Source organism: Oncorhynchus nerka, linkage group LG11, assembly GCF_034236695.1.
Source record: "Oncorhynchus nerka isolate Pitt River linkage group LG11, Oner_Uvic_2.0, whole genome shotgun sequence".
Classification (NCBI taxonomy): domain Eukaryota; kingdom Metazoa; phylum Chordata; class Actinopteri; order Salmoniformes; family Salmonidae; genus Oncorhynchus; species Oncorhynchus nerka.
In genome coordinates this window covers 51,882,099-51,895,842 of record NC_088406.1, presented here as the reverse complement: position 1 = coordinate 51,895,842, position 13,744 = coordinate 51,882,099, and the positions used below count along the sequence as shown (strand labels likewise).

Genomic DNA, 13,744 nt, shown 5'->3' with positions numbered 1-13,744 from the left:
ATTCCTGGTCAAAAGTAATGCCATAAATAGGAAATAGGGTGCTGTTTGGGACTAGTCCATAGAGATCTCTATATATGGCTGTGAAGGGGGATAATATAAACATACACACCTATCATCATGTGGATGTTCTCCGGCTGAAGGCCGGTCAGGAATTTCCTCCGCATGCTGATCCCCTCCAGGTCCACTAGGATCCTCCGTGTGACCTCGAAGCCAGACTCGGACACCACCTGGGCAAGGAAGTCATGCATTTCAAACGAAGTACCTACAAGTGCGCCCTTCTCCTCACCATGACCACAGTTTGACCCATGCTGCAGTATGATTTCAATAGATACGGGCTAATTGCATGCATGTTGTTTTTACCTTTTACCGGTAAGCCAGAGCTTTAAAAAAAACACACAAAAAACACTGACATTGAGTCAACATTTTCATCTGTAAAGTGTTGGTATCTTCTAGATGTTTGTTTGTGTGTGATGCTGCAGGTGGGTAAGGGAGGTGGGCTGGAGAAGATGAGGGAGTTCAGATTTGCGTCTAACCTCTCCTTTGATGAGGTCCCGGTGGCGCTGGCAGTAGACCTTCTTGTCCTCCAGGAAGACACACTGGCGCTGCCGGGCGCACATGAAGTGGTAGTTTCTGGTGCAGGAGGTCAGGCAGCAGCCCACTGTTGCGCCGGGACGTTGGCAGTTCTCGCAGCGCTGCCGAGAGGAAAACAAACATCACAGGACACTGCCATTAGACATAGATAATCAACAACAACAACTCAAGGTCATTTGAGTAATAATTATGATTTTTTTTTTAAAGACACTTTTGTATATTTAGTATCAAGAGCATGCATAATAGAAGACAATGTAAATTATGCACCGACCCAAGTAATGGCAACATGCGTTTTCAAGTGAAACATGCACTACATGACCAAAGGTATGTGGACACCTGCTTGTCAAACCTCTCATCCCAAAATCATAGGCATTAATATGGATTTGGTCCCCCCGTCGCTGCTATACCAGCCTCCACTCTTCTGGGAAGGTTTTCCACTAAATGTTGGAACATTGCTGCGGGGACTTGCTTCCATTTAGTCACAAGAGCAATAGTGGGGTCGGGCACTGATGTTGGGCGATTAGGCCTGGCTCGCAGCCGGTGTTCCAATTCATCCAAAAAGGTGCTTGATGGGGTTGAGTTCAGGGCTCTGTCATGTTCAGGGCTCAGTCATGTTCTCCCAGACCGATCTCAACAAACCATTTCTGTATGGACCTTGCTTTGTTCACAGGGGCGTTGTCATGTTGAAACAGGAAAGGGCCTTCCCAAAAGTTGGAAGAACAGAATAGTCTACAATATCATTGTATGCTGTAGCGTTAAGATCGCCCTTCACTGGACCTAAGGGGCATAACCACGAACCACTCCTCCACCAAACCTTACAGTTGGCACTATGCATTGGGAAGGTAGTGTTCTCCTGGCATCCGCCAAACCCAAATTTATCTGTTGGACTGTCAGATGGTGAAGTACGATTTATCGCTCAAACTGACGAACTGATGAAAGGTGGCATCCTATAACGGTGCCACGTTGAAAGTCACAGCTCTTCAATAAGGCCATTCTACAGCCAGTTTGTCTATGGAGATTGCATGGCTGTATGTTCAATTTTACACACCCGTCAGCAACGCGTAGCTGAAACAGCCAAATCCACTAATTTTAAGGGGTGTCCACATACTAAATTAATAAACACACATACATGAAGATGGAATATCCATTTACTAAAAATAAACAGAGCTGGACTTTTTCCCCAAACAAATTTACGATAAAGCGTAAATGTATTTAAAAATGTTTTCCCCCTCAATCTACACACAATATCCCATTATGACAAAGCAAAAATAGTTTTTTACAAAAGTATTAAGACCCTTACTCAGTATTTTGTTGAAGCACCTGTGGCAGCGATTCCAGCCTTGAGTCTTCCTGGGTATGACGCTACAAGCTTGGCACACCTGTACTTGGGGAGTTACTCCCATTCTTCTCTGCAGATCTGTCAGGTTGGATGGGGAGCATTGAAGCACAGCTATTTTCAGGTCTTACCAGAGATGTTTGATCGGGTTCAAGTCCGGGCTCCGGCTGGGCCACGAGGACATTCAAAGACTTGTCCAGAAGCTACTCCTGCGTTGTCTTGGCTGTGTGCTTAGGGTCATTGTCGTGTTGGAAGGTGAACCTTTGCCCCAGTCTGAGGTCCTGAGCGCTCTGGTTTTCATTAAACATTTTTTAAATGTTTTATTGTACTTAACCTTTATTAAATAAACTAGGCAAGTCAGTTAAGGAAAAAATTCTTATTTACAATGACTGCCTACTCCATCCAAACCCAGACGACACTGGACCAATTGTGCGCTGCCCTATGGGACTCCCGATCACGGCCGGATGTGATACAGCCTGGATTCGAACCAGGTACTCTAGTGACGCCTCTTGCAACGAGTTGCAGTTTTTTTTAGACCGCTGCGCTACTCAGGAGCCCAAAATCCTTCAAGGATCTCGACATTGCTCCGTTCATCTTCGCTGTGATCCTGACTAGTCTCCCTGCTGCTGAAAAACATCCCCACAGCATGATACTGCCACCACCATGCTTCACCCTTTGGGATGGTGCCAGGTTTCCTCCAGACGTGACGCTTGACATTCAGGCCAAAGAGCTCAATCTTGGTTTCATCAGACCAGAGAATCTTGTTTCTCATGGTCTGAGATTCCTTTAGGTGCTTTTTTGCAAACTCCAAATGGGCTGTGCCTTTTACTAAGGCCACTCTACCATAAAGGCCTGATTGGTGGAGTGCTACAGAGATGGGAGAACATTCCAGAAGGACAACCATCTCCACAGAGGAACTCTGGAGCTCTGTCAAAGTGACCATAGTGTTCTTGGTCACCTCCCTGACCAAATCCTTTCTCCCCCGATTTTGGCCAGGTGGCCTGCTCTGGGAAGAGTCTTGGTGGCTCCAAACTTATTCCATTTAAGAATGATGAGGCCACTGTGTTTTTGAATAAATGTTTTTGGTACCCTTCCCCAGAGCTGTGCCTCTACACAATCCTGTCTCGGAGCTCTACGGACAATTCCTTCGACCTCTTGATTTTTGCTCTAACATGCACTGTCAACTGTGGGACCTTCTATAGACAGGTGTGTGCCTTTTCAAATCATGTCCAACCAATTGAGTTTACCACAGGTGGACTCCAATCAGGTTGTAGAAACATCTCAAGGATGATCAATGCAAACAGGATGCACCCGAGCTCAATTGAGCCTCATAGCAAAGGGTCTGAATACTTTAGAAAAGCAAAAGTTTCTAATAACCCATTTTCACTTTGTCATTATGGGGTATTGTATGTAGATTGCAGAGGACTTTGTTGTTTTAATACATTTTATACTCAGGCTGTAAAGTAAAATAATGCGGAAAAAGCCAAGGGGTCTGAATATTTTCCAAAAGCACTGTACATCTCATACAAATAGGTATTTTGGTTTATTAGTCTTACCAACTGTTTCCCTCGGATCACGGCCATGTGGACGTTTTTCAGAGAGCCATCATCATCCTCGAACACCTCGGCTGACCACAGGGCACAGTTCACGTGGGTCCACTCGTTCTGCCCGATGTACAGCAGCCTGCCGCCCTCCTGAAACCAGACACAAGCACAAAGAACACGATCAAGAGCTGTACCATGACTAATCGCGACTGCTAAGGTGGTGTTTAGCCCAACTTTGACTTACGTTGGTGTTATCATCTCCGTACTTGAGACACAGCACACACTGGCGGTTGTCACTGACACCAGGGGTGGGAGCAGCTCAGGACTGTCTTCACAGCTCAGGTCTGAGAGAGACAAGAAAGCAAGCCACAAACACATCATTTCCTGCAACTGAAACAGTATCAAAAAGTGTATCCACTAAATACTTAGTGTAGGTGTATAACCCAAATGGCACCATCTTCCCTATATAGTATATAGGGAACGGGTGCACTACTTTTGTCCCTAGGTGTTTCCCTATAGTTGTGTTGAGCAGACTCACCGTGGAGCATAGGGGGTGTTTGAGGAAGTAGAGGCCGGGGCGGAGGGGGGGAGTAGGGCTCTCCGGGGGTCTTGGGGCAAGGGGCCGGGATGATCTTCTTCCTGAGGGGCTGCCCGGCGCGGGCGATCTCCTCGCGCTCCTGCCACTGGGCATAGTTGTGGTCCAGGGAGGGGGGCAACACAGCGTTGGGGAGGAGGCCACTGCTGCAAGAAAAACAGACAGGTATAGACTCAGACCCGCTTTAAATCGTATATAAACGCATCTTTCCGGCCTTCCACTCTTTGTTGTTGTTTAATTTTTACCCCTTTTTCTCCCCAATTTCATGGTATCCAATTGTTTTTAGTAGCTACTATCTTGTCTCATCGCTACAACTCCTGTACGGGCTCGGGAGAGACGAAGGTTGAAAGTCATGCGTCCTCCGATACACAACCCAACCAAGCCGCACTGCTTCTTAACACAGCGCCATCCAACCCAGAAGCCAGCCGCACCAATGTGTGTCCGAGCAAATATCGTGTACTTGGCAACCTTGGTTAGCGCGCACTGCGCCCGGCCCGCCACAGGAGCCGCTGGTGCGTGATGAGACAAGGATTTCCCTACCAGCCAAACCCTCCCTAATCCGGACGACGCTAGGCCAAATTGTGCGTCGCCCCACGGACCTCCTGGTCGCGGCCGGTTGAGCCTGGGCGCGATCCCAGAGTCTCTGGTGGCACAGCTGGCGCTGCAGAACAGCGCCCTTAACCATTGCGCCACCCGGGAGGCCGGCCTTCCACTCTTGAAGGGTCAACATTGACTTGGTGAAAGCAAGTTCACACTGCATTGATTTCGCCAATTGTTGCAATTTAGAGAATCAGTGAATACAGTACTTCAAGAAAGTACAGGAAGAACAGGGTCTAACACAGATTGCAATAATTCTCAAACACAACTGTTATACCGAAAAGCAGTGTATTTGGTACATTTTCAAGAGCGCAGACAATCCAAAATGTAAATTATAATCTTCTGAACGACTCACTAAAAATTGGGTTTACAACTTTAATTAGCCAAAACACAAAAAAGGCCAAGGTAGAAGATAATGGACCCTATCAGATATTTATGTAGTTGGTTCTGTTTAGTACCTAATATATACATTGCATTCGGAAAGTATTCAGTTGCAGCCTTACTCTAAAACTGATTAAAATTGTTTTTCCCCCTTCAATCTACACACAACAACCCATAAAAAAACGTAAATATTACAGAAATATTCAGAGCGCCAAGTCTTCACAACTTCTACCCCCAAGCCATAAGACTCCTGAACAGCTAATCAAGTGGCTACCCAGACTATTTGCATTGTCCCCCCCGCCATCCCCTCTTTTAGCACTGCTGCTACTCTCTGGTTCTCTGCCTACATATTAGAGGTCGACCGATTATGATTTTTCAACGCTGATACAGATTATTGGAGGACCTAAAAAAAGATGATACCGATTAGTCGGCCGATTAATTTTAAAAATGAATTTGTAATAATGACAATTACAATAATACTGAATGAACACTTATTTTAACTTAATATAAGTGGTTAAGGGCGCTGTACTGCAGCGCCAGCTGTGCCACCAGAGACTCTGGGTTCGCGCCGAGGCTCTGTCGTAACCGGCCGCGACCAGGAGGGAGGTCCGTGGGGCGACGCACAATTGGCCTACCGTTGTCCAGGTTAGGGAGGGGTTGGCCGGTAGGGATATCTTTGTCTCATCGTGCACCAGCGACTCCTGTGGCGGGCCGGGCGCAGTGCGCGCTAACCAGGGTGCACAGTGTTTCCTCCGACACATTGGTGCGGCTGGCTTCCGGGTTGGATGCGCGCTGTGTTAAGAAGCAGTTGTGTATCGGAGGACGCATGACTTTCAACCTTAGTCTCTCCCGAGCCCGTACGGGAGTTGTAGCAATGAGACAAGATAGTAGCTACTAAACAATTGGATACCATGTAATTGGGGAGAAAACAGGGTCAAATTTAAATAAATAAATGAAACATGTTCAAGTTGGTTTAAATAATGCAAAAACAAAGTGTTGGAGAAGAAAGTAAAAGTGCAATATGTGCCATGGAAGAAAGCTAACGTTTAAGTTCCTTGCTCAGAACACGAGAACATATGAAAGCTGGTGGTTCCTTTTAACACGAGGTCTTCAATATACCCAGGTAAGAAGTTTTAGGTTGTAGTTATTATAGGACTATCTCTCTATACCATTTGAATTTCATTAACCTTTGACTATTGGATGTTCTTAAAGGCACTTTAGTATTGCCAGTGGAACAGTATAGCTTCCTGGGCTCGAACCAGGAACACAACGACAACAGCCACCCTCGAAGCAGCGTTACCCATGCAGAGCAAGGGGAATAAGTACTCCAAGCCTCAGAGCGATTGACGTTTGAAATGCTATTAGCCCGCACCCCGCTAACTAGCTTGCCATTTCACATCGGTTACACCAGCCTAATCTCAGGAGTTGATAGGCTTGAAGTCATAAACAGCTCAATGTTTGACGCACAACGAAGAGCTGCTGGCAAAACGCACGAAAGTGCTGGTTGAATTAATGCTTACGAGCCTGCTGCTGCCTACCACCGCTCAGTCAGACTGCTCTATCAAATCATAGACTTGGTTATAACATAGTAACACAGAAATACGAGCCTTAGGTCATTAATATGGTCAAATCCGGAAACTATCATCTCGAAAACAAGACGTTTATTCTTTCAGTGAAATACGGAAACGTTCCGTATTTTATCTAAGGGGTGACATCCATTAGTCTAAATATTCCTGTGACATTGAATGTTGTGTAATGTTATAATTACGTAAAATTCTGGCAAATTAGTTCGCAATGAGCCAGGCAGCCCAAACTGTTGCATAGACTGTGCGTGCAATGAACGCAAGAGAAGTGATACAATTTTACCTGGTTAATATTGCCTGCTAACCTGGATTTATTTTAGCTAAATTTGCAGGTTTAAAAATATATACTTCGGTGTATTGATTTTAAGAAAGACATTGATGTTCATGGTTAGGTACACATTGGAGCAACGATACGCACCGCATCGATTAGATGCAACCCAGGACACGCTAGATAAACTAGTAATATCATCAACCATGTGTAGTTAACGAGTGATTATGATTGATAGATTTTTTATAAGATAAGTTTAATGCTAGCTAGCAACTTAACTTGGGTTACTGCATTCGCATAACAGGCAGTCTCCTCGTGGAGTGCAATGGGAGGCAGATGGTTAGAGCGTTGGACTAGTTAACTGTAAGGTTGCCAGATTGAATCCCCGAGCTGACAAGGTGAAAATCTGTCGTTCTGCCCCTGAACGAGGCAGTTAACCCACCGTTCCAAGCCGTCATTGAAAATAAAAATGTGTTCTTAACTGACTTGCCGAGTTAAATAAAGATTAAATAAAAAGGTGCAAATAAATTGGGGGCAAATCGGTGTCCAAAAACACAGATTTCTGATTGTTATGAACACTTGAAATCGGCCCTAATTAAAATTTGCCATTCCGGTTAATCGGTCGACCTCTACAATTACCTCGACTAACGTGAGCCGCCGCACATCGACTCTGTACAGGTACCCCCGGTATATAGCCTCACTACTGTTATTTTACTCAAGTGTTAAAAGTAAAAAAAATATAATGTTTCTTAAAACGGCATTGTTGGTTAAGGGCTTGTACGTAAGCATTTCATTCTAAGGTCTACACCTGTTGTATTCGGCGCATGTGAAATACCATTGGATTAGATTTGATCCCTCCCCTGATTGTAGTAAACTAATGGACAACTACTAAGGCTTCTACATATTATATACATTTCACAGATGCAGTACAGTTTACAATAGTTATGCTGTGTTTTGTTTTTAGTCCCATCCTTTTTTCAACTGTGCCGTTTCAAAAGTTCTGAAACTTTCTATTCTTATAGATTTTACATTTTGTTAATTCAAGAAACATCTTTGATAAGAGTGTTATCCGTCGATTGAATGACTTTAAAGAAATGATCCAACAGGGCTATTTGCAGTTAGTTCCAGGTAAACATTGCAATTCTTCTTCCTGGACCTGTGACCAAAAAGAAGCTGCATACAGACAGTACCAAAACAAAGGACCTAATGGTTCTGATCTGGGATGGCTATACCCCATATGTCATTACTGCAAGAATTTTGTATAATAATTCAAATTGAAAAATGAAGTTTTGAATCCAGCATTGTTTTGTGTATCAGTTCCTAAACCATATGCCATGGAATCGGTAAATCGGAAATCTCTTCAACTCTTTTGCAACCTGTATGGCGCAGCTGTCAATTTTTGGGTCCTTAAATTAAACTAGTATACTTCATTTATCACCATTTTCTTTAGCCAATTTTGGTCTTTAATGCAGGGCTGACCGACAAGTTCCTTACTTTTCCCCCCTTCCACTCGCTGGAATTAGTTGGTTGTAATAAGCTAGCTCTTTCACTTACACGGTGAAGCCTTGAATAATGCGCTTTCTGCTGGCTGTTTTTAATACTTTATAAGCCACGTTGTTGGTCGGGACAGCATCCACTTTGAAAAGCAATGCTTCACTGAAGCCCCCCTTCCATCGTTGTGCCCCGCAGATTGACGAGTAGACGCCCAATTTGTCCGCCTCATTCTTACAAATGTATCGCACTTTTTCCAAAGTGTTTAATATGCGTTGCTATAGAGGCACACTGGCACTTGTTTATTCAAGCTGGCAAAGCTTTGTGTGGTAGGGTGCAGCAACACTTCCTATGCAATTGCTAGCTAGCTCCATACTACTGTGCCACAACTTGTTTCTTAAATTGTTTTTACCCCCTGAGTATATGAAGGGTGAGCATGGCTTTTTAATTCCTCACTGTGCAATGCTGACCGCGAGGCTTTGTCGGGTTGTTTCCGTAGTTAGAGCCGATTTGGAAAAATAACTCAAACCAAACTTCTAGAACAATATTAAAAGTATTATAAAAAAATAATTAAAAATCAAGATGAGTTTTTGATTTGGGAATGTCTTCTTGGGGTGTTCCAAGTTACTATATGCATTTCTGGCATTGAGAAATAGCTGCTACACGCACTTTAAATATTTAAAATCAACAAAATGGGGTTGGAAGGCAGGACTAAAATCGGTGCTGCTGAAACCGCAGGGCGACCACAGAGGAGTGTTCAAAGCTCGTTATGACAAAGGGGACACGGGCTGGCCCCCTTCACACAATGGAAGTGGGAGCATGCACAATTCAGGATCTATGGCAAGAAGAGAGCTAAATATTCAGGTGGACTTGGCTCCTCGAGTGGGTCAGTCAGTGTTTACACAGACACATAGGGGCCTACAACGCATTGGAGTATCAGACAGTACATTGAAAAGTTAAGTTCACTTAGGATATAAGATGTATCTTGAGTCATAATCTACTGTAACAATAATTCAGTGTGTCATTTCTATATGAATCATTAATGCGACAGGCAGCATGTGTACCGATCTATTAGACTCTTGTGTAATCTCATTGATATGTTGCTGTTATAAACACTCACTTGGTGGAGAATTTGTGCGTTTCCCAGAATCTGGACTCCTTGACTTTGAACCAAGGGAATACGCGCTCCATTTGCTGCAACAGAGACGGGGAAAACAGACGTTAAAGGCCCACTGCAGTCAAAAACCTGAGTTGCATGTTTTCTATACATTTCTCCACTATGAGGTTGTAGTAATACTGTGAAAATTATGAAAATGCCCTTTTAGTGTAAGAGCAGTTTGAAAAGACCAGCTGAAATGTCAGCCTGTTTTGGTGGGATGGAGTTTTGGCCTTCCACGGTGACGTCGCCATGCGGTAAATTAGTTCATAGACGAATAAGCGTTCCAAAACTCTCTGCCAATAACAGCTCATTTTCAGTTTTCCCTTCCCCACTCAGACCACTGACATTCCTAGCCAAATTCTTGCTTGAGAAATTGCCCTTTGCTAAGAGGCTATTTTTGTTTCTTTTTTTTAACCATTTTAATTGAAAAACACAGTAAGGAACTTTAATTGTTAAACAGAAATGATTTAATATAGAGATAAAAACATACATAAAAAATGTAAAAAGGCACAGTCTCAGACCTGGGCATTTTTTTAATAGTTTAAGAATATAAACTTAAACTGTGTCAAGAGCTTAGCACCACTGTCTTAACCCAAAATGACTCAAATAGAAACAAAAGCAAACAGCTATAGCTTCATCCCAAATGACACCTTACGCCCTACATAGTGCACTACTTTTGAAATCAGGGTGAATACTAGTATACTGAACAAAAATATAAATGCAACATGTAACGTGTTGGTCCCATATTTCATGAGCTGAAATAAAAGATAGCAGAAATATTCCATACGCACAAAAAGCTTAATTCTCTCAAATTGTGCACAAATTTGTTTATATCCCTGTTAATGAGCATCTCATTTTCGAAGATAATCCATCTACCTGACAGGTGTGGCATATCAAGAAGCTGATTAAAGAGCCATTATCGTTACACAGGTGCACCTTGTGCTGGGGACAATAAAAGGCCATTCTAAAATGTGCAATTGTGTCACAACGCCACAGATGTCTCAAGTTGAGGGAGTGCGCAATCGGCATGCCGAATGCCAGAATGGAATGGAATGTTTCCCTACTGACTCAAACTTCGTTTAAAAAATTTGGCAGTACGTCCGACCGGCCTCACAACCGCAGAGCAGGTGTATGGCGTCATGTGGTCGAGCGGTTTGCTGATGTCAGCGTTGTGAACAGGAGTGCACCATGGTGGCGGTGCGGTTATGGTACGGACAGGCAAAAGCTACGGACAACGAACACAATTGCATTTTATCGATGGCAATTTGAATGCACAGAGATACCGTGGCGATATCCTATGGCCCATTGTCGTGCCACAATCAACAGCCTGATCAACGCTATGTGAAGGAGATGTGTCGCACTGCATGAGGCAAATGGTGGTCACACCATATACTGACTGGTTTTCTGATCCAAGCCCCTACCTTAAAAATAAAAAAAGGTATCTCTGACCAACAGATGCATATCTGTATTCACAGTTATGTGAAATGTATAGATTAGGGCTTGATTAATTTATTTCAATTTAATGATTTCCTTGGGAGTGAAATACAAATATAAAAATTAACTCGGTAAAATCTTAAATTGTTGCATTTATATATATTTCCTCAGCATACTACTGAAGCGGAGGCTGAGCAAGCTCTCTGTAGGCCAATTCCTGTTAGCTCTCCTCACCCGGATAAAGAAGGACTTGACCATGCTATTGGCTTTCCTGTTCTCTGGCTGCCCGCCGTCTGAGTTGATGGCCATCTGGATGATCTTCACTACGTCGTCACTGAACTCAAGCTGAAAGAAAGGAGAAAACACCGCACTGAGTGAGTGACACACTGCCCTCCATCTCATCCCTCTCTCTGACAGTGAACTGCATTTGAACTGAGCGAAGGGAGCTCACTGGGGGATGAGCATTCATGCCACTACTCAGGTGTCTGTGGATAATGTGGCTCTGCACTCATACAAACATAGCTCCTGTTCTCACACAATGCTGGGTGGATGCGGATGGGATGAAAGGATTGAAATGGACCGAGACAACAGTCTGCAAATATAAAAACCACTTTTGCGGGGCAGTTGATTGATTGTGTTTTCAAAGTGCCAGGTTGTGAGATCACATGAGTGGCATGTGATTTTAGACTCACCACAGACTTGTAGCGCCCGGTGGCCAACTTCTTCTCCACCGACTCCAGGTCGAGGGGGGAGTCATTGGGGGGCTTGACCTCGGTCAGGACCGGGGGGTCGGGCCCCTCTGGGGAGCGACGGGTGGGTAAACTCTCCTCCGTCTCAGGGTTCAACTCAGGCGGCTTCATCACAGCCTAAAGAGAGCGAGAGGGGTGGGGGGGTGGGGACAGTCAAATGACAAAATACATCTGATCTATTTTTCCATTTGCTCACCTAACACGTCAGACATAGAAAGAAAATGTCAGGGGCAAGACAAAAGTATGTGAACCCTTTAGAATGATCTGGATTTCTGCATAAATTGGGTGATGATCAGATCAAATTGTAAGTCACAACAATAGTCTGCTTAAATTAAAAACACACATTTTATTTTTCTGGTCTATATTGATTCTACATCATTTAAACATTCACAGTGTAGGTTGGGAAAAGTATGTGAACCCCTAGGCTAATGACCTCTCCAAAAGCTAATTGGAGTCAGGAGTCCTCTAACCTGGAGTCCAATCATTGAGCCGAGATTGGACATGTTGGTTAGAGCTGCCCTGCCCTATAAAAAAAATTACAAAATATTTGAGTTTAATTAATAAGAAGCATTGCTTGATGTGAACCATGCCACAAACAAACGAGATCTCAGAAGACCTCTAAGATTAAGAATTGTTGACTTGCATAAAGCTGGAAAGGGTTACAAAATCTCTAAAAGCCTCACTGTTCATCAGTCCACGGTAAAACAAATTGTCTTTAAATGGAGAAAGTTCAGCACGGTTGCTACTCTCCCTAGGAGTGGCCATCCTGCAAAGATTACTGCAAGAGTACAGCGCAGAATGCTCAATGAGGTTAAGAAGAATCCTAGAGTGTCAGCTAAAGATTTACAGAAATCTGTGGAACATGCTAACATCTCTGTTGACGAATCTATGTTATGTAAAACATTATACAAGAATGGTGTTCATGGGAGGACACCACGGTAGAAGCCACTGCACGTCTGAAGTTCGCAAAAGAGCATCTGGCAAAATATTCTGTGGACAGATTAAACTAAAGTTGAGTTGTTTGGAAGGAAGGAAAACACTATGTGTGGAGAAAAAGGCACAGAACAGCAACATCAAAACCTCATCCCAACTCCACTGGTGGAGGGAGCATCATGGTTTTAGGACTGCTTTGCTGCCTCAGCTTGCCATCATCGACAAAAAATGAATTCCCAAGTTTATCAAGACATTTTGCAGGAGAATGTAAGGCTATCTGTCCTCCAATTGAAGTTCAACAGAAGTTGGGTGATGCAACAGGACAACGACCCAAAACACAGAAGTAAATCAAAAACAGAATAAAATACAACTTCTGGAGTGGCCCAGTCAGAGTCCTGACCTCAACCCGATTGAGATGCTGTGGCATGACCTCAAGAGAGGTTCACACCAGACATCCCAAGAATATTTCTGAACTGAAGCAGTTTTGTAAAGAGGAATGGTCAAAAATACCTCCTGACTGTTGTGTAGGTCTGATCTGCAACTACAGAAAACGTTTGTTTGAGGTTATTGCTGCCAAAGGAGGGTCAACCAGTTATTAAATCCAAGGGTTCACATAACATTCACAGTGCTGGTTGGGAAAAGTATGTCAACCCTTTGGAATTACTTGGACTTCTGCATAAATTGGTCATAACATTTCAGTCACCACAATAGACAAATAGTCTGCTTAAACTATTAAACACAAACAATTCTACGTTTTCATGTCTTTATTGAACACACCGTGTAAACATTCACAGTGCTGGTTGGGAAAAGTTACACGGTGTGTTCAATAAAGACATGAAAACGTAGAATTGTTTGTGTTAATAGTTTAAGCAGACTATTTGTCTATTGTGGTGACTGAAATGTTATGACCAATTTATGCAGAAGTCCAAGTAATTCCAAAGGGTTGACATACTTTTTGCCACTGTTTAATCTGTTGGGCCAGGTGTTTTTCCCTGGTCATGCGACCAAACCAGGACAAACTCTAGGCCCTAGTTATAGCCGACATTCCAGTCCCCAGAGTTTTTCCTGACCCCTGTCACATGA

At 43.6% G+C, this 13,744-nt stretch overlaps 1 protein-coding gene across 1 annotated transcript in view; it reads right to left on the bottom strand.

Annotated features, from left to right (window-relative positions):
* Positions 1 to 13,744, bottom strand: part of kmt2a (lysine (K)-specific methyltransferase 2A) — a 48,100-nt gene that overhangs the window by 9,672 nt on the left and 24,684 nt on the right. The window contains 9 exon segments of the mRNA XM_029673185.2: positions 110 to 227; positions 534 to 692; positions 3,484 to 3,621; positions 3,716 to 3,780; positions 3,783 to 3,815; positions 4,010 to 4,212; positions 9,507 to 9,580; positions 11,214 to 11,324; positions 11,672 to 11,845. Coding sequence (XP_029529045.2) covers positions 110 to 227; positions 534 to 692; positions 3,484 to 3,621; positions 3,716 to 3,780; positions 3,783 to 3,815; positions 4,010 to 4,212; positions 9,507 to 9,580; positions 11,214 to 11,324; positions 11,672 to 11,845 — 1,075 coding nt within the window.